At 41.3% G+C, this 19,273-nt stretch overlaps 1 protein-coding gene across 6 annotated transcripts in view; it reads left to right on the forward strand.

Moving 5' to 3' along the window:
* The window catches only part of ARHGEF28 (Rho guanine nucleotide exchange factor 28), a 209,692-nt gene that overhangs the window by 179,392 nt on the left and 11,027 nt on the right, over nucleotides 1-19,273 (forward strand). For 5 of the 6 annotated variants that reach the window (XM_075838170.1, XM_075838180.1, XM_075838188.1 and 2 more), the window contains 10 exons: nucleotides 3,367-3,443; nucleotides 4,418-4,596; nucleotides 4,751-4,848; nucleotides 5,486-5,668; nucleotides 5,787-5,924; nucleotides 6,776-6,873; nucleotides 7,694-7,732; nucleotides 9,057-9,104; nucleotides 10,104-10,574; nucleotides 14,676-14,934. In XM_075838170.1, coding sequence (XP_075694285.1) covers nucleotides 3,367-3,443; nucleotides 4,418-4,596; nucleotides 4,751-4,848; nucleotides 5,486-5,668; nucleotides 5,787-5,924; nucleotides 6,776-6,873; nucleotides 7,694-7,732; nucleotides 9,057-9,104; nucleotides 10,104-10,574; nucleotides 14,676-14,934 — 1,590 coding nt within the window. Of the gene's footprint in view, nucleotides 1-3,366; nucleotides 3,444-4,417; nucleotides 4,597-4,750; nucleotides 4,849-5,485; nucleotides 5,669-5,786; nucleotides 5,925-6,775; nucleotides 6,874-7,693; nucleotides 7,733-9,056; nucleotides 9,105-10,103; nucleotides 10,575-14,675; nucleotides 14,935-19,273 lie in introns of those variants that run through there. The other variant, XM_075838207.1, reaches the window with a different exon arrangement.

Below are 19,273 nucleotides of genomic sequence, written 5' to 3' on the forward strand. Positions count from 1 at the left end.
ACATATATAAAATTGCAAATCTCACACTGCACCATCTGCTGCGCATTATCTTTTACACAGTACCTGTGGGGTCAAAATGCTCACTACACCTCTAGATGAATGTCTTAAGGGGTGTAGTTTTTAAAATGGGGTCACTTCTCGGGGGTTTCAACTGTACTGGTACCTCAGGGGCTTCTGCACACATGACTTAGCACCAGAAAAGCTCCAGTAGGCCAAATGGTGGTCCTTTCCTTCTGAGCCCTCCCATGGGCCCAAAGGGCAGTTTATCACCACAAATGGGGTATTGCCGCACTAAGGACAAATTGGGCAACAAAATGGGGTATGTTGTTCCTTGTGAAAATAAGAAATTTTGATCAAAAATGACATCTTATTGGAAAAAATATAATTTTTTTCATTTCACAGCCCAATTCAAATAGGTGCTGTGAAAAACCTGTGCGGTCAAAATGATAACAAAAACCATAAATGAATTCCTTGAGGGGTGTAGTTTCCAAAATGGGGTCACTTCGGGTGGGTTTCCATTGCTTTGATACCTCTGGGGCTCTGCAAATGCGACATGGCACCCGAAAACCAATCCAGCAAAATCTGGACTCCAACAAACACATAGCGCTCCTTTCCTTCTGAGCCCTCCCATGGGCCCAAACGGCAGTTTATCACCACAAATGGGGTATTGCCGCACTAAGGACAAATTGGGCAACAAAATGGGGTATGTTGTTCCCTGTGAAAATAAGAAAATTTGATCAAAAATGACATTTTATTGGAAAAAATAAAATTTTTTTCATTTCACAGCCCAATTCAAATAGGTGCTGTGAAAAAACTGTGCGGTCAAAATGATAACAAAAACCATAAATGAATTCCTTGAGGGGTGTAATTTCCAAAATGGGGTCACTTCTGGTGGGTTTCCATTGTTTTGATACCTCAACGCCTCTTCAAACCTGGCATGCTGCCTAAAATATATTCTAATAAAAAAGAGGCCTCAAAATGCACTAGGTGCTTCTTTGCTTCTAGGGCTTGTGTTTTAGTCCACGAGCGCACTAGAGCCACATGTGGGACATTTCTAAAAACTGCAGAATCTGGACAATACATATTTAGTAGTGTTTCTCTGGTAAAACCTTCTCTGTTACTAAAAAAAAATTGAATAAAATTGAAATTCAGCAGAAAAAATGAAATTTGCAAATTTCATTTCCACTTTGCTTTAATTCCTGTGAAATGCCTGAAGGGTTAAAAAACTTTCTATATGCTGTTTTGAATACTTTGAGGGGTCTAGTTTTTAAAATGGGGTGTTTTATGGGGGTTTCTAATACATAGGCCCCTCAAATCCACTTCAGAACTGAACTGGCACCTTCAAAAAAAGGCTTTTGAAATTTTCTTAAGAATATGAGAAATTGCTGTTTATGTTCTAAACCTTGTAACGTCCAAGAAAAATAAAATAATGTTCAAAAACGATGCCAATCTAAAGTAGACATATGGGAAATGTGAACTAGTAACTATTTTGGGTGGTATAACCGTCTGTTTTTCAAGCAGATGCATTTAAATTCTGAAAAATGCTATTTTTTGTAAATTTTCTCTAAATTTTGCAATTTTTCACAAATAAAGACTGAATATATCGACCAAATTTTACCACGAACATGAAGCCCAAAGTGTCACGAGAAAACAATCTCAGAATCGCTTGGATAGGTTTAAGCATTCCGACGTAATTACCACATAAAGTGAAATATGTCAGATTTGAAAAATGGGCTCTGAGCCTTAAGGCCCAAACTAGGCTGCGTCCTTAAGGGGTTAAAGGGAACCTGTCACCAGCTGACCCCTCGCTGGCAAAAGTTCATTGGCGTTATCCCCTCTACTAAACTCCTCCGAACCCAAATAACTGTCTGCAAACATTTTGCGCCTTTTATGGTAATAATCCAGCAGTTTAATTCGTTCCTCTTCTTATGCCCGCCCACAACCAATAACTGGCCCACCCTGAATGCTGTCAATCAAAATTAAGCTGTCAATAAAAAGTAAGGAGGCGGGGTTAACTCTGAAAGCCTTGAGTAATGAAGATATGATTTTTTTTTATTTTTTAAATGAAGATATGACTCTTATGCTCATTCGCATACAGTGCAGTAACAATAAAAACGGAATACTAAAGGTACAGAGTCTACTTAGAGCATAATTATAGGTTACATAAAAGTGATTTGTCACCCACTTCCACCAGTTATTGCTGGTTTAATAGGTGAAATGCTGGTGACAGGTTCCCTTTAAGGCCCTATTACACTGGCCGATGTGTCCGGTGCAGCAAGCGCCGATCAACGAGACATCGTTGATCGGCGCTCGTTTGCTCCTGTCACACGGAGCTATGAATGGGAACGAGCGGTCGTTGCTCCGATTGCTGGTCCCTATGCATTATTATCATGTCGGCAGCGCGTCTCCCTGTTTACACAGGGAGATGTGCTGCCAACAATAATATTTAACTTTTTTAATGTGCCGTAATTACGGCACGTTTTTACGGGCCCATGGACTTCTATTGGCCACGGGTACCTTCCCGTATGCTTACGGGAAGGTGTCCGTGCTGTTGAAAAATATAGAACATGTCCTATTTCAGGCCCATAGAAGTCAATAGGGCTCCCGTAATTACGGGTGACTACGTGTGTGCACCCGTAATTATGGGAGCGTTGCTAGGCGACGTCAGTAAATAGTCACTGTCCAGGGTGCTGAAAGAGTTAAACGATCGGCAGTAACTCTTTCAGCACCCTGGACAGAAACTACCGATCACAATATAGATCAACCTGTAAAAAAAAAAAAAAGACGTTCATACTTACCCAGAATTCCCTGCTTCTTCCTCCAGTCCGGCCTCCCAGAATTATGTTTCAGCCCATGTGACCGCTGCAGCCAATCACCGGCTTCAGCGGTCACATGGACTGTGCATCCAGGGATGTCGGGCTGGATGTCAAGAGAGGGACGCGTCACCAAGGCAACGGCCGGGTAAGTATGAATTTTCTTTTACTTTTACCTCGGAAAGGGCTGCCCCTTATCTCTATCCTGCACTGATAGAGAGAAGGGGCTGCCGATTAGTGCAGGGCAATTTTGCAGCGAAAACGTGCCCGTAAATATGGGTGTAAAACTGGTGACACCGGACCCGTATTTACGGGCACGGGTCCGTAAATACCAGTGCAATACGGGTCGAATACGTGTGACCAAGGACCCGTATTTACGCCAGTATTTACGGGAGGACAAAAATATGTTCGTGTGCATGAGGCCTTATAGTGTGTTTTTTTTTGGGGGGGGGGATTGTTTTCTCTAGAGCAGAAAATAAATGGCTTCTTTGGTTTGTTTGGCTTTGTGTTTACATTAAATGGCAAGATATTACTATTTTTCTTCTCTTCCCAGATATTCAAGCTCTACTTTTAGCCGATGTGTTGCTATTTCTCCAAGAAAAGGATCAAAAATATATATTTGCTGCTGTGGTGAGTCTGTATCCAATATGTTTTTCATTAATCTGTTGTAATAAAGTGAAGCGATGAGTGGAAAGCAAATGTACTGCCAACTGGAAATATTGTACCAGCCCCAGACTGGATGAATCTTTCAGCGCAACAAAAGGATTTGGCCTCCGGTTTAATCGGTTGTGCAGTCTCTTTCCCAGTTTACAAATCAATTCAATTAGTTTTATAATTTGTCCATCCATTTGTGTCGTCTTTTTCGCCGCAACCACCAAATATATTATGTACGGTAACCATGTAGATGAATGAGCTTGGTCCACATAGTGCGTATCGATTTTAAAGGGTGTGTCCGCCTTTGACAATGTCTTTTAGGTAAAGGGCTCCCCCCAACAACTAGCTGGTTACAGGGAGTCCTGACGCTGGGACCCCCAGTGATCCGCTTTTATTTGTGTGGGAACATGGCAGTACGTTTTCTTCAGCGCCATCACAGGGGAAATAAAGCATTACACAATTCTCATAGAAATCAATGGCCTGTCCATGTAATATGTGGACCAGCTAGGTGCTCCAGAGTGAGAGGCACTCATTATAGCTGTAATCCCCTTGGATCTAGAAGTGAAGACCACCCCCCCCCCCCCCCCCCCCCCCCCCCCAGACTAAAAAAAACTGGTAAAGTTACACTAAAGAAGCCGGAGTAATCGCATATCCCTTTTGAATTATTCCGGCATTTATTTTAAAGTGCACATTCAGCGAAGACTAGCGCTTCCCATTGTAATTATTTATTAGGAAGACTTCCTGGTGAGTAGTTATGTGGCCCTGAAATTTGCAAAGCAGAGTCCTGAATAATCTTTTGGCTGTTCATGGCCTGTATGTGATCTATATTATGGAAATCTTCACGCTAAGCACATCTATGTCTAGTTGATATTTATACGTTTATCATTGCTCTTCATTTCATGATAATTTGATGTTTGCTAAATGCTTACATTTTTTCATTCTCATTAAAGGATCAAAAACCACCCGTGATTTCTCTCCAAAAGTTAATTGTGAGAGAAGTCGCTAATGAGGAACGTGGAATGTTCTTAATAAGTGCATCATCCGCTGGTCCAGAAATGTATGAAATTCATACCAGTTCCAAAGATGAGCGTAATACTTGGATGAGGCAGATACAGGAAGCTGTACAGAGGTGACCATTACTGTCAGTGCTTTGTATCCATTTCATTCGGTCTCCGCACCTCTCGTTTTGATGTTTTTGTAGTGTATTATTGGTGTTTTCTATGCATAGACACAGAATTACTATGAAAATTGAAAATGTTTTGTTACTCTTTCCTATTCCTTAGTTGCCCTGAAGAAGATGTAGAGGGAAAACCCTGTGAATTGTCTGAGGAAGATAAACGGGCGGCAGAAGCACGTGCCGCAAAAGCCCAAAAATATCAAGGTGTGTAAATATTGTGTGTTACAACAGACCTGTCGCTTCATATATAGTGTGTATATAAGTGCAGTATTGTTAAGCAAGTCCTGCCCGATAAGGTGTGAGTCTTATAGTCCTGATTCCCCACACACACATTGACTGACTACTTTTCCTCTATACGTGTTGAGTTTCATTCACGTGGATTATGCGTTATTGCCGACCAATCCGGGGTGTTGGCTTCTGAATTCCAGCTGTCAAGATTGAATTCTCACATTTTGCAGTTTAGTATGTAGTTGGACATATCATATTATAATAACTCGTAGGCAGTTGCGTTTGTATATACAAGTGGAGTACCTGTATTTCTACTACATTTCTAATAGTATGGCTCTGATTGCAATAGTATAACTTCCTCCTATTTTTAATAAATGTTAGCATTCTAAGATTAAGGGTTAAAATATATGAAAGTACTGTTCAGGAATGTTGTATGTATGTAGATATCCTCACTGTATGTATGTACCAAATATAGATTGTATACCAATGTGCAACCAGCGGGTGGCACTGTTTGCCAATGTTTCCATCTGCGGACAATGCCAGTGTTTTCTGCATGACCGTTTTGAGTACCAAGTCGCGCACAAAACCATTGTTTTCTTCTATCTTTTTGTAGAAATTCTGGGTTGCCATGACCAGCAGATTTTCAGTTGTTTAGAAGATAAGTTGCAGATATTTGCAGAGCTTGTAGCAATGTGTGGGGGGAGCGGCATGCACCTAGAGCCACATCTCCTGGTTAAGGCAGATTCCGCCGAGATCCCACAGGCCGCATCGTTGCTCTCCGCTGCATTGAAAGAAGGTAACGTTTTTGGAAGATTGTTTTTAGGTTGTCATAATCTTCATTTATCGTAATAATATGAATGCGAATTTATCTGCATTCATTGAATGATTTTTCATTTGAATCTTTATTTTTAAAGCTGAAAGCCTCTACACTACATTAACGACAGAAATGGAGAATTCAGAATGGTCACCAGAAGATGGTGAGACGTCAGGCACACAAATGGGCTGGTCCAATACTGAGGCATTGGAGGAAGGTCATGAGTTTCAATATCCCTGTAAGTAGATATGGCTCCAAAACCTGGAAAATATCGCGTAGCGGTCTTAAAGCTTTGAGGCGACTGAAGTTCATTCAAATAAACTGCAATGTCTACTGTAAGCAGGGACTGATGAAGGCGCACACAACCAAAGCTGTCATGTGATTGGTTGCTATTGGCAGTACGTCCTCCTCTTTATTGCATTACTTTTGAGAAGTAAGCGTTTATATCTACAGTACTTTAAAGAGAAACTCCAGGGAGGAGACATGAAGTCCACGGCTGGGTCCTTCCCTGGCCCGCTCCAAATGCCATGAAAAATATAAGCATATAGCAGATTTCCAGGGCTGTCATCTGTTTGATGCCAGGCTGGAAGTGCTCTTCAGGCATACTCATTTACCACAGCCGTTAGATTCTGCATTGTAGTCAATGAGATTATAAAACCATCACGTTTTAAAGCAATTCTGCTGTTGTTTTTTTTTTTATTCATAGCGTGCTGCACTTTTGACCATGTATTTGCTGCATTTTTTCCTATTGATCTTTACATGCAGTTTAACAGTTGGTTACTGCAAAAGTTTCCTGCAATGGTTTATTTAAAAAGACTGTGACAAACCATGGCAAAGCTACACGCATTCAAAAAAATAAATATATATATATATATAATATATATATATATATACACACACATATACTCACACGTGTATTGTGCCGAATATGTATACACGTACGCTTGTATTCTGCTAGACTACGAATAGTTGATGTAAACATAGCATTTATGACACTAGTAAGTCGCTATAAGACCTGCCAGTTCTAACTTACGCATGTTTTCGGGTGTCTTTTTTCAGCCATTTTTTTTCTCTAAAACATTTTTACAGCACTATCTACTGACGTAAGAGAGGACGATTCGTTCAATGCGGAAGTCCGTTCTGCTCAAGTAAGGAGTGATGTCGACATGTCTCTCAATGGAGACAAGGTAATTAGGGGATTCCTATAACTATATTTGTGCAGGGTTTTTTTGGGATGGGGTTTAAAAAATAAAATAAAAAAGGTAAATAAAAAAAACAACAAAAAGATTGTACTTGTCGTTACAGCCGCCTTGTTTAAAACACCGTACAATAGCTGTTACCCTAATTTGAATACGAGGTGGGCTAGTTTTTAACACCCTTACACCACTGATGCTCAATATTTTTTCCTCATGAACCCAGCACCGTTTATATTACGTTGTAACCTGCAGCTCATAAAACAGCACTTAAACACAAAAGGAGTTTCTAGGGAAATGCAAATGCTAACGTATTAGGCTACTCTGTAACTCTTCCTGTTATTTTTCAGTGCCTTTAGTTGCTGCAATATTCAGCTACATTTGTATCCAGTATCTGTTGTAGGCAATAATTGACCTGAACTCACATGTTTCTGTATCCGTAATCTGTACCTTTAAGAAATTGTTCTATCAGAGCAACCCCTTTTCACAATACAGACCTGCTGGCGATCATCTGATCATTACACGCATGATATTTGCTTTATCTCTCCTGATAGTATAAGCCCTTTAAATCTTACACACTCAAGATTTCGGCTTCCTATGAGTATTTCTTCATTCATGCAATTTCTAAAGGTCATTATTTAGTTGTGCCTGCCAAATAAAATTCATGAAAATACAACTTTCTTAGTATTCTGATTCGTGATAGAGGTGGACTAAAACCTGTTCTTTCTTTGCAGAACATTAGAATGGTTTTAATTCCCTTTTAAGTTTGTTTTATTCTATCAATGTTCTGTGTTTTTTTTTGTATTTTTTTCAGGTAGAATTTGAAATGTCCTCAGGATATAAGCAGGCAGAGGTAATAAATCCATATTGCTAATGATCATAATAATGATGATGTAACTTCATGCCGCCATTTGCTTTCATGCTATGAGCGGAGCTGTCGAGCAGGCTTTACTCGGCCAAACAAATAAGACATTAATCAGTCAATGGGTTTGTCCATGGGAACGACCCCACCAGCAACTGAAAATACTATACTGGGCGCAAAGTGGCAAATGATTGGCCAAATTCAGCCAGTCAGGATATACACATGTAGTTTCAGTTGACCAAGGACGAAATTTTCCAACCTGGCCAATCACATTTTTGGGAGACATCAATCGAGCATTCTTTTGCATACATTTTTTTTAAACGATAATTTGCCGTAATCTGCTATTTTGGCCGCCTTTTATCTTGTGTATGGCCAGCTTTAGTGGCTGCTTTGTCGTCAACCACTTAAAGGGGCTTTCCCACCAGGGACATTTATGACATATCCACAGGATGTGTCATAAATGTCAGATGCGGGTCCTATGCGAGCTACGCTCTTTCTGTAACCGCTATGGGACTTACGGAAACAGGGTAACTCAGCGAGCTACGCTGTTTTCATCTTCATGGTCGGAAATCACATGCATCAGCAGGAACACAGAGCGGTAGGATGGGGTTTAGGGGGCCCCGTTCTAGTGCGGATCCCAGAGGTGGGACCCGCATCTCTCTGACATTTATGACATATCCTGTGGATATGTCATAAATGTCCCTGATAGTAAAACCCCTTTAAGAACACAAATGCCTACAAGCATTGGAGTGTCATGCTGAGTTCATTTTCTGGAGAGATGTTGACCTAGAACAGTGTAGGTGGCACTAGGAGAATTTGTATATAAATCCCCCCATGCATTACATATGCAGACCTGTCCTATAGAACTTTTCTTACTGCTTCCTATATGTCAACATCACAGCAGGACAAACAACTATGATCCATCAGTGTTAAGTAAAGGTAGGGTTTTGTATATTTGTGTGTATATATGGACATGTGTGGATGTATATGTGCAAGGCTACATACAGTTTGTGGTTTCTCCAATTTGGTACCAACAAAAGATACTTGAGAAGTCTGGAAACAGAGCATTAATGCAGAAAGATAACCGGCTCGCTTGGAGAACGGTCCCATTTTTCTGTTCTTTCAATGTTTTCTTAAAACCATAGAAAAACTGCACTTTTGTACAAGCACAGTTGCTGTATAGCATGAACATTATCTAAATAGCCACCTATAGTTGTTTCTTCCAACTGGAGGAGAGATATTTTGCCTAGAGTTTTGTGTAGCCGGTCATCTGTAAAGGAATTCACGAAGAATTCTTTCATCTCTCTTCCCCTAGGTTTTTCAGGCAATTCAAAACCTGACCCGTCTCTTGTACAGTATACAGGTGTGTACCGAATACAATATTTACATAGCTTGTTATTATAGCCTGGAGAATTTGAAAATGCATGTGTTGTAGAGTTTACAAGCCATTTATAAATGTGGACTTTATAACAAAAAAAATGACCAATATGGTTCTTACTTAAATGGACACTAACTTTTCAATTTAAAATTAAATTTATTATCCATGCAAATTCTGTGTGAACTTACTCCAACTAGGTGTCTGCCTTTATGTAATCTGCTTTCCAACTCCATGTCGTTCACCAAAATTTGTCTCTAGTTTCAGATCAGAGGAGACGGACTACAGAAAGTGGGGGTGTCTCTCTTCACAGCCTGCCTATAGAAGTCTATGGGGAGGGGAGGGAGAGCATGAGGAGGAGCAGGAAGAGAGAAACACACACTGCCCATAGAAGTCTATGGAGGAGGAAGGGGGGGAGCAGGGAGAAAAAGACGCTTAAGAGTCTATGGGTAGCAAGCAGGAAGAATCCGAGACAGGCGCTGCCCAAAAAAGATTCTGTAGAAGAGAAGGTGGGGAGCAGGAGCAGAGAGACACTGACACTGCGCATAGCAGTTTATGAAGAGGGGAGGGGTGAGCAGGAGGCGGTAACAGGGAGAGAAAAACATAGAAAAAGACACACACAGATGTGCAGCAGCTTCTGGTAAGATTCATATCTCATCCCAGTGCTGAATTCACAGCTACACTGCTCATTACTGCTGTATGATCTCCATGCTGTGTGTACATATATGATAGATAGACATAGGAGAGCAGGGCTCACAATAGCAGTTGGGCTCCACCCACTAGCTCAGAGAATACGGAGTATCAGATGGGAGCCTGCAGAGGGGTAAACTGCTAAAAAAAAATAATCATAATAATTGTCACATACTAGTCATATAATGACCAGAAATAGTGTTAGTCCTCGTGTGCACACATATGACCGCTTATTCTGAAAAGTTAAGTACGCTTTAAGATTTTTGCAGCATTCTAAAAATGTTATTTCTTTATCAGGCTGTTGTGGCGCTGCAAGATACCCAAATAGAACTTCATAAAGCACTATTGCAGGATCAGGAGCCAGGCAGCAAGGGTTTACCCCTTCGTGGGGCCTTCCTGCAGGAACATAACCGACACCTAGAAAAACACCGTGGAGAACTGGCCAATTTAGAGAAACTTCAGCACCAGCTTCAGCATGAAAAACAGCGCTGGGAGCGTGAGTGCAACCAGAAAGAACGGGAGTATGAGGAGATGGAGAACGTGCTCCAGGAGAGGCAGAGAGATTGTCTGAATCAGGAGCATGCACTGGAGGAGGAAAGGGAGGAACTCGGTCAAAAGCTTCAGGAATACCAGCAGAATGTGGAGAGACTAAACGAAGGCCAGAGGATTGTGGAGAATAAAAGGCAGCAGCTCTGTCTGAAGCACAAACTCCTCAGTCACACACGCCAGAACAGCGTGCCAGTCCTGATTCCACGCACTAAAACAGAGGTATGCGGCAAGTGGTCCAGCATCTTCAGTTCTTCTAGACCGGGGTGGCCGCCAGTAAGGACATGTAGTGAAATGCAGACGTTTTATGCACCTAGAAGTGTATTTTATAGGGACATTCATTTTAAAGTGGTTTTTTTCTGTACATTTGCTGTGTAGTTTGATTTCAGGCCAGGACACAGATTTATTTTTTTTCATATAGTATTTACACTTGTAATGTTTTATTTTTCTCTCATGAACTAGTCAGACTGGTTGATGAAGAGATTTTTGTGAATAATCTGTCTGTGGCAACAAAACAATTATTTTCAACAAAATTTAGTGGACGTGATTAAACACTTTTTTTCATAGTAAAACTCCCCTAGTGCAGCAGAACCTATTAGGTGTCGGCTTGTCAAATATTCTGGATTATATAAAAGAAAAATACACACCATTCAGCCATACTATTAACCCTTTCGCAGCCGCAGCCGTTTTTCGGATTTTCACTTTTTCATTTTTTCCTCATCACATTCCAAAAGCCATAACTTTTTTATTTTTCCATCAATATTGCCATATGAAGGCTTGTTTTTTGAGGGAAGAGTTGTAGATTTTTATGGCACCATTTATTGTACCATATAATCTATATCTGTGGGGTGGAATAGGAAACAAAAACGCAATTTCTCAATCTTTTGGGTGGTTTTGTTTTTACGGATTTCTACTGTGCGGTAAAAACTGCATGTTACCTTTATTCTGCGGGTCAATACGATTATGTGATACCAAATTGATATTGTTTTTTTCGTTTTACTACTTTTACAAGGAAAAAACGGATTGTTAAAAAGAAAATTTGAGTTTTGTCGTCATATTCTGAGAGCTATATCTTATTTTTCCGTCGATTGAACGGTATGAGGGATTATTTTTTGTGGGGTGAGATGCCGTTTGTATTGGTACCATTTTGGGGTACAAGAGACTTTTTGATAACTTTTTATTAAATTTTTTGTGGAAGATGATGTGACCAAAAAACAGTAATTCTTGCGTTTTCAATTTCTTTGTTACGGCGTTATCTGTGCGGACTGAATAATGATATATTGTAATAGTTCAGACTTTTACGGACGTGTCGATGCCAGTTATGTTAATTTTTACCATTTTTTACATTGTGCATGAGGGAAAATAGGAAAAGGTTTTTTGTTTTTAATTAAAAAAAAAAAAGATATTTATTTAAAAAAACATTATTTTACTGCTTCTTACTTTTTTTTTATTTTTTTAAATGTCCCCCTAGGGGATTTGAACCAGCGATGGATCACTTGGGTGATATCCTGCAGTACTAATGTATTGCAGTATATCTTGATACCGATGCTCTCCTATTAAGCCCAAGTCTTCATAGAAGTACAAAGATGGCAGGCCTGGGGCCTCCATCAGACCCCCAGGCTGCCATGCCAGCCAACGGCAACCCGCGATCCAGTTGCTGGTGAGCCGTTGGAACGTTACAGGTGGTCGTCCCCCTGGTTTTAGTCATTTAAACGCCACAGTCGCTATTGACCGCTGCATTTAACAGGTTGAACGAGCAGGATTCAGCTCAATCGGGATTCCGCTCGTTACCCTGGAGTGACTGCTGTAACACGCAGCCGACACGCTCGTTCTATGCAGCAGGCTCAGCTCGTGATCCCGCTCTATATTCCCCCACCCGACATGCACTGTGTATATATACGGCGGATGTCAGGAAGGGGTTAAAACCACTAGACAGGTGAAGCGAACAGCATTGATTATCTTGTTAAAATTTTGTCTTTTAAGGCGTGTGATGTATCAGGCAGTTTTTGAAGTTGATGTGTTGGAAGCAGGAAAAATGGACAAGTGTAAGGATCTGAGCAATTTTGACAAGGGGCAATTAGTGATGGCTAAATGACTGGGTCAAAGCATCTCCAAAATTGTCAGGTCTTGTAGGGTGTTCCTAGTATGCAGTGGCTAGTACCTACCAAAAATGGTCCAAGAAAGGACAACCGGTGTACCAGCTACAGGATCATGGGTGCCCAAGGCTTATTTATCAACGTGCTGAGCGAAGGCTAGCCCGTCTGGTCCGATCCCACAGTAGAGCTACTGTAGAATAAATTGCTGAAAAAGGTTAAAGGGGTATTCCAGTTACAACAACTTACGCCCTATCCATAGTGTAAGGCGTAGCTTGCTGATCGGTGGGTGTCGGACAGCTCGGACCTCCAACATTTACGAGAACGGGGACCACGATGTTGCCCGAACCCCTTGTTTGAACCGAGTGCTCATGCGCAGTGCCGCTCCATTCATTCCCTATGGCAGCACCGGAAAAAGCCGAACACTGCACTCTGTTATCTCCGGCGCTCCCATAGAGAATGAATGGAGCGGCAGTGTGCATGAACGACCTGCCGCTCGGTTCAAACGAGGGGTGCGGGAAACTTCGGGGTTCTCGTAAACAGTGGGGGTCTGAGCTGTCAGACACCCACCGATCAGCAAGTTATCCCTTACCCTACAGATAGGGGGTAACTTGTAACCGGAATACCCCTTTAATGCTGGCTACGATAGAAAGGTGTCAGGACACACAAGGCATCACATCTTGCTGCGTTTGGGTCTGCATAGCTGCAGACCGGTCAAAGTGCGTCTACAAGGGGTACGTGAGCATCAGAACTGGAGCAATGGTTGAAAGTGGCTTGGTCAGATGAATCACGTCTTCTTTTACATCATGTGGACTGCATATTGTGTGTACATCCCATACCTAGGTAAAAGGCAGCATCAGGATTTACTATGGGAAGAAGGCAAGCTGGCAGAGGCAGTGTGATGCTCTGGGCAATGTTCTGCTGGGAAACCTTGGGCCCTGGCATTCATTTCAAGTTCCCCAGATCTTAATCTGATAAAGCATCTGTGGGATGTGCCGGAAAAAGAAGTCAGATTTTTAGAGGTTAACTGATCTGCTGCCTACACCTGGTGCCAGATACCACCAGACACCTTTAGAGGTCTTGTGAAGTCCATGCTTTGTGGGATCAGAGCTATGTTGGTGGCTCGAGGAGGGCCTATACAATATTAGGCATGGGGTTTTACTGTTATGGCTGAACAACGTATAAAATTGACCTGTAAGATTAGAGTTCCTGCAGGAATGCTTACATGAAATATGCTACAGTCCCTTTTATTTTTAATTAATCCTGTTCTTTGAGAAATTCCAAACTACCTTACTGTTCCTTTTCTGGATTATCGCATGCTGGAAAGAATTTAGCTGTAGTACTGGTAGCAACTATTCTCTATATAGATCTCGTTTGACGTATACATTAGGAAATGCTCCCAACGTATGCTCTAAATACATAGTTTTTGACTGACGTATTCAATTTGGTCATACAATCGCACATTATTTGTATTCTTTAATTTAAACCGCCATGAGTTCTAGGTTGCTTATTAATTCCCAAAGTAAAAAACTGTATATGGCATGGTATAAGGGTACGCATTTCAATACAGTGAAATAAAAAGGTATACCGACGTGTACCAAAAGAACATTATTTAGGGATAGTCCGACTCCTTATAGGCTATGGATTAGTTTGTCATATACGTTGGCAGCATTCCTGGTCTATTTGGTGAACATACATCACAAACATGGTGCGAACACAGTCTCACATATTTTTGACGTTTCTGACAGGAATCTTTATCTGATTGGGGTTTAGCTGGGTAGAATTGTCATTTTAATAACACCAGTATCGTTACCGGTCAGTATAAGATACTATACACTATAGTTGTTCAATGGATTTCCTTTTTTTTTTTTGTGAAAAATCTCATCTACACATTTGTTTTAAGGCGTCTTGTGAAATGTCTGACAATACAAATTCTCCTGGACTTCAAAAGGGCATTGTGGTTACGTGTCATTCTTTAATTTTATGGTGAGGTTGTTGCGCTCAGAGAGCGAGCATAGTAAAGGGTGTGTGAAGCGTTTCCCTGAGCTAAATGAAAAACTATTTCTATATATTAACACATCTCCGGCAAAACCGAAATTACAAGTTTAATAAAGTAAGGACAGAGGTTATAAGAAAACGTGTTAGTAAAAATGAAATTCGCGCTACGTCGTCTCTGGTTCCTGTAAATAACACGGTTGAACTCACTCTCGTGTTTTCCTTCATATAACAGGGTGTAAGAAACTCCCAGCATGACAGTTTACAAAATGAAGACTCCAACTATATTAACAACGCTCTGGCTCAGGTGTCGCTCAGCAGCATTACCACACTCCCGGACTCACATGCACATGTGGATAATACCTTGGACTTAGCAGAGACTTCTGAGAACAGCCCTGTGGACATCTCTAGTGAACCTTGGAGCTCCTTAATTTCCCGACAGCAGAGGCTTGAGAATTCCTCCCGGCACAGCAATAAAGATGCCTGTAATAATGGTAAATATGCGATGCCTTTAAAGAGAACCTGTCACCTTCCATGTTTTATTCATTTCTAATATTCAATCTTTACCTATTTCGATATTTAATATTCACAGAGGTATTTTCTGTGCATGAGTGGTGCCTTCTTGAGTATGTTAACACTGACCGGCTGTATAAAAAACAGAACATGGCCTGAACAGCTTCTTCTCTAGTGCACTTCCAGTCAGTACAGACTGGGAAATTAGGCAAAATCGATAACCTATTATTCTAGAGCCTTATGGTAATGTGTAAAGAGAGGGGAAGGGCTGCTGGCCAGACCCACTCTTCTGTGTAAAAAAGTTTGTGGTTTTAGTTCCTGTAAATTACCATGCGTTTTTAAACCGTATTATAAATAGAAAGGCAGAGGCGTAGCTGGGTTCTCCTACACCCGGGGCAAAGATTCAGATTGGCGCCCCCCCCCCAACTTATTTCCCGACATCTCCTTCCCCCTCCCCATGTTTGCTTTCTCTACCAATCAATGTCGTGTAATTTTTTTTTCACAATTTTTTTAATGTAACTCGAGTATAAAAGCATCTCTACATTTTACAAGCTTTGTAAATAGCGCCACACTCCCCCCCCCCCCCTTGTAAATAGCGCCCCCCTTGTACTTAGCGCCACAATATACAAGCACAAAGACACATTCACAAACAGACCTATATATAGGCACACAGGCACATATGTACACAGCACAATTAATGTAGTTATGTCACCTGCAGTCCTATGTAACACCACAGATAACACAGTGATAACTCTCTGAGTACAGATAATGTAGTAGGTGTTACCTGCAGTCCTATGTAGCAACACAGATAACACACAGTGATAACTCTCTGATTACAGATGATGTAGCAGATATCACATGCAGTCCTATGTAACACCACAGATAACAGTGATAACTCTATAAATACAGATAGTAGTTTTTCATTAGTTCTGATTCCTGGATTTGTCAGTCCTATGTAACTTTTGATCACTATGTCACAATTTCCAATGCAGACGCTGACTAGCTGTTAGTTTTGAAGCGTGAAAATATAAGGGGTTTGTGAATAAATTAATTTCTGTTGTAGATGAGCAAGAATATTTGCTTGCTATAGATCCTGAACTATTATTGATTTGTTGCACGTGGATCTGAAGGTGCATTACTTATTGAGTTATTTAAAGAGGCTCTGTCACCAGATTTTGCAACCCCTATCTGCTATTTCAGCAGATCGGCGCTGCAATGTAGATTACAGTAACGTTTTTATTTTAAAAAAACGAGCATTTTTGGCCAAGTTATGACCATTTTCGTATTTATGCAAATGAGGCTTGCAAAAGTACAACTGGGCGTGTTGAAAAGTAAAAGTACAACTGGGCGTGTATTATGTGCGTACATCGGGCGTGTTTACTTCTTTTACTAGCTGGGCGCTCTGATGAGAAGTATCATCCACTTCTCTTCAGAACGCCCAGCTTCTGGCAGTGCAGATCTGTGACGTCACTCACAGGTCCTGCATCGTGTCGGCACCAGAGGCTACACTTGATTCTGCAGCAGCATCAGCGTTTGCAGGTAAGTAGCTACATCGACTTACCTGCAAACGCCGATGCTGCTGCAGAATCATCTGTAGCCTCTGGTGCCGATGTGTCCTCGCTCGTCTGACACGATGCAGGACCTGTGAGTGACGTCACAGCGTGATCTCTGGAGAACACGGCTGTGTCTGCACTGCCAGAAGCTGGGCGTTCTGAAGAGAAGTGGATGACACTTCTATACACAACGCCCAGCTAGTAAAAGTAGTAAAAACGCCCCGATGTACGCACATAATACACGCCCAGTTGTACTTTTACTTTTCAACACGCCCAGTTGTACTTTTGCAAGCCTCATTTGCATAAATACGAAAATAGTCATAACTTGGCCAAAAATGCTCGTTTTTTAAATATAAAAACGTTACTGTAATCTACATTGCAGCGCCGATCTGCTGCAATAGCAGATAGGGGCTGCAAAATCTGGTGACAGAGCCTCTTTAACCCCTTACCGCCGCAGCCCTTTTTTCATATTTTCATTTTAGTTTTTTCCTCCCCACCTTCCAAAAGCCATAACTTCTTTATTTTTCCGTCTATATAGTCCTATGAGGGCTTGATTTTTGCAGGACGAGTTGTAGTTTTTCGTAGCACCATTTATTTTGCCATATAATGTACTAGGAAACTGGAAAAAAATTATTTGTGGGGTAGAAAATGAAAAAAACTGCGATTCCTCCATGGTTTTTTGCACGCCGGTTTTACAGAATTCACTGTGCAATTAACCCCTACCCGCACGAGTAAGTAACTATACATCATCGTGGGAGGTTACTTCCCGCACGAGGATATATAGTTGTTTCCGGTGCTCACGGTCGGCGACCATGTGCAATTGGAACCGGGAGGTCAGCGGTCGCTGACAGCTGACACTCCACTCTTGCCGGCCAGCAGTCCTTTGCCGCTGATTTCGGCGAATTAACCCCTTAAATTTGGCGATCGGTTGCAATCGCCGAATTTTAGGGGTTTCTAGCAGATCGGCAGACCCCGGTCCTAAATCGTGGGGTTTGCCGATAGTTAGCATGGCAAACAATGGCTTACGTGTCTGCCATGAACGGAAGCCCATCAGGCTTGTCCTGATAGGCTTCCTGTCAGAGTGACAGGAAGTCACTGTGTCGTTCCCGATGCTCACTGTCGGCGACAAGGTGTGCATCGGGACTGGGAGATCAGCTTTCCCTTCTCATTTAGGTAATTAACCCGATAAATGTGGTGCTTGATTGTGATCGCCACATTTAGGGGGTTTATAGCCCATCAGTAGCCCCCATGCAATTGTGGGGGTTGCTGATGCTTGTGATGGCATCCGGAGGCTAGGCAACAGCCTCCGGGTCTGCCATGTATGGAAGCCTATTAGGACTGGCCTCTGGCTGGTCCTCGTAGACTTACTGTTAGAGTGACTGTGACGTCACACTAACAGTTGGAATACATTACACTACCTAGGTAGTGTAATGTATTCTAGCAGCGATCAGAGCTGCTGGTAAAAAAAATAAAGTGTAAAATGTTAAAAAAAAGTTAATAAAAATGTTTTATAAAAGTGTCAAAATAAGTTTTTGTTTTCCTATAATAAGTCAATTATTATATGAATAAAATGAAAATGTTAAAAAAAAAAGTACACATATTTGGTATCAGTGTTCGTAACGACCCAAACTATGAAACTATAATAGTTTTTCCGCACGGTGAACGCCGCAAACAAAATAAACGGAAAACTATATGTCAGCATCGCTATTTTTTGGTCACCACCCCTCCCAAGATATAGAATAAAAAGTGATCAAAAAGTCGCATTTACCCCAATATAGTACCAATAAAAACTACAACCCATCCCGCAAAAAAACAAGACCTCCCACAGCTTTTTTGACGAAAAAATAAAAAAGTTACGGCTCTCAGAATAGGGTGTCTCAGAAAATAAATTATTTTATAGAAACGTAATTTTATTGTGCAAACGCTGCAAAACTTAAAAAAAAACAAAACACTATACACATATGGTATTGCCATAATCGTACCGACCCGCAAAATAAAGTAAAACTTAATTTATTGCGCACGGTGAACGCTGTAAGAAATAAAGAATTTAAAGCGCCAAAATTGCTGTTTTTTGGTCACCTTCGCTCTAAAAAAGATCCTGTGGGATCAAAATGCTCACTATACCCCTAGAAAAATTCCTTGAGGGGTGTAGTTTCCAAAATAGCGTCACTTTTGGTGGTTTCCACTGTTTTGGTACCTACGGGGCGTTGCAAACCAGACATGGCACTGAAAACCAATCCGGCAAAATCTGCGTTCCAAAAGGCGCTCCTTCCCTCCTGAGCCCTGCTGTGGGTCCAAACATCAGTTTATGACCACATATGGGGTATTGCCGTAATCTGGAGAAATTACTTTACAAATGTTGGCGTGCTTTTTCTCCTTTATTCCTTGTAAAAATGAAAGAAAAAAAAGGTGATTTTCATCTTCACAGACTAATTCCACTAAATTCTGCAAAAAAGCTGTGGGGTCAAAATGCTAACTATAGCCCTAGAAAATGCCTTGAGGGGTGTAGTTTCCAAATTGGGGTCACTTTTTGGGGGTTTCGACTGTTTAGGTACCACAAGACCTCTTCAAACCTGATATGGTGCCTAAAATATATTTCTAAAGAAAGGAGGCCCCAAAATCCACTAGGTGCTCCTTTGCTTCTGAGGCCGGTGTTTCAGTCCAAGAGGACACTAGGGCTACATGTGGGATATTTCTAAAATCTGCAGAATCTGGGCAATAAATATTGAGTTGCGTTTCTCTGGTAAAACCTTCTGTGTTACAGAAT

The sequence above is a fragment of the Rhinoderma darwinii genome, chromosome 1, assembly GCF_050947455.1.
Source record: "Rhinoderma darwinii isolate aRhiDar2 chromosome 1, aRhiDar2.hap1, whole genome shotgun sequence".
In the NCBI taxonomy this organism is placed as follows: Eukaryota; Metazoa; Chordata; class Amphibia; order Anura; family Rhinodermatidae; genus Rhinoderma; species Rhinoderma darwinii.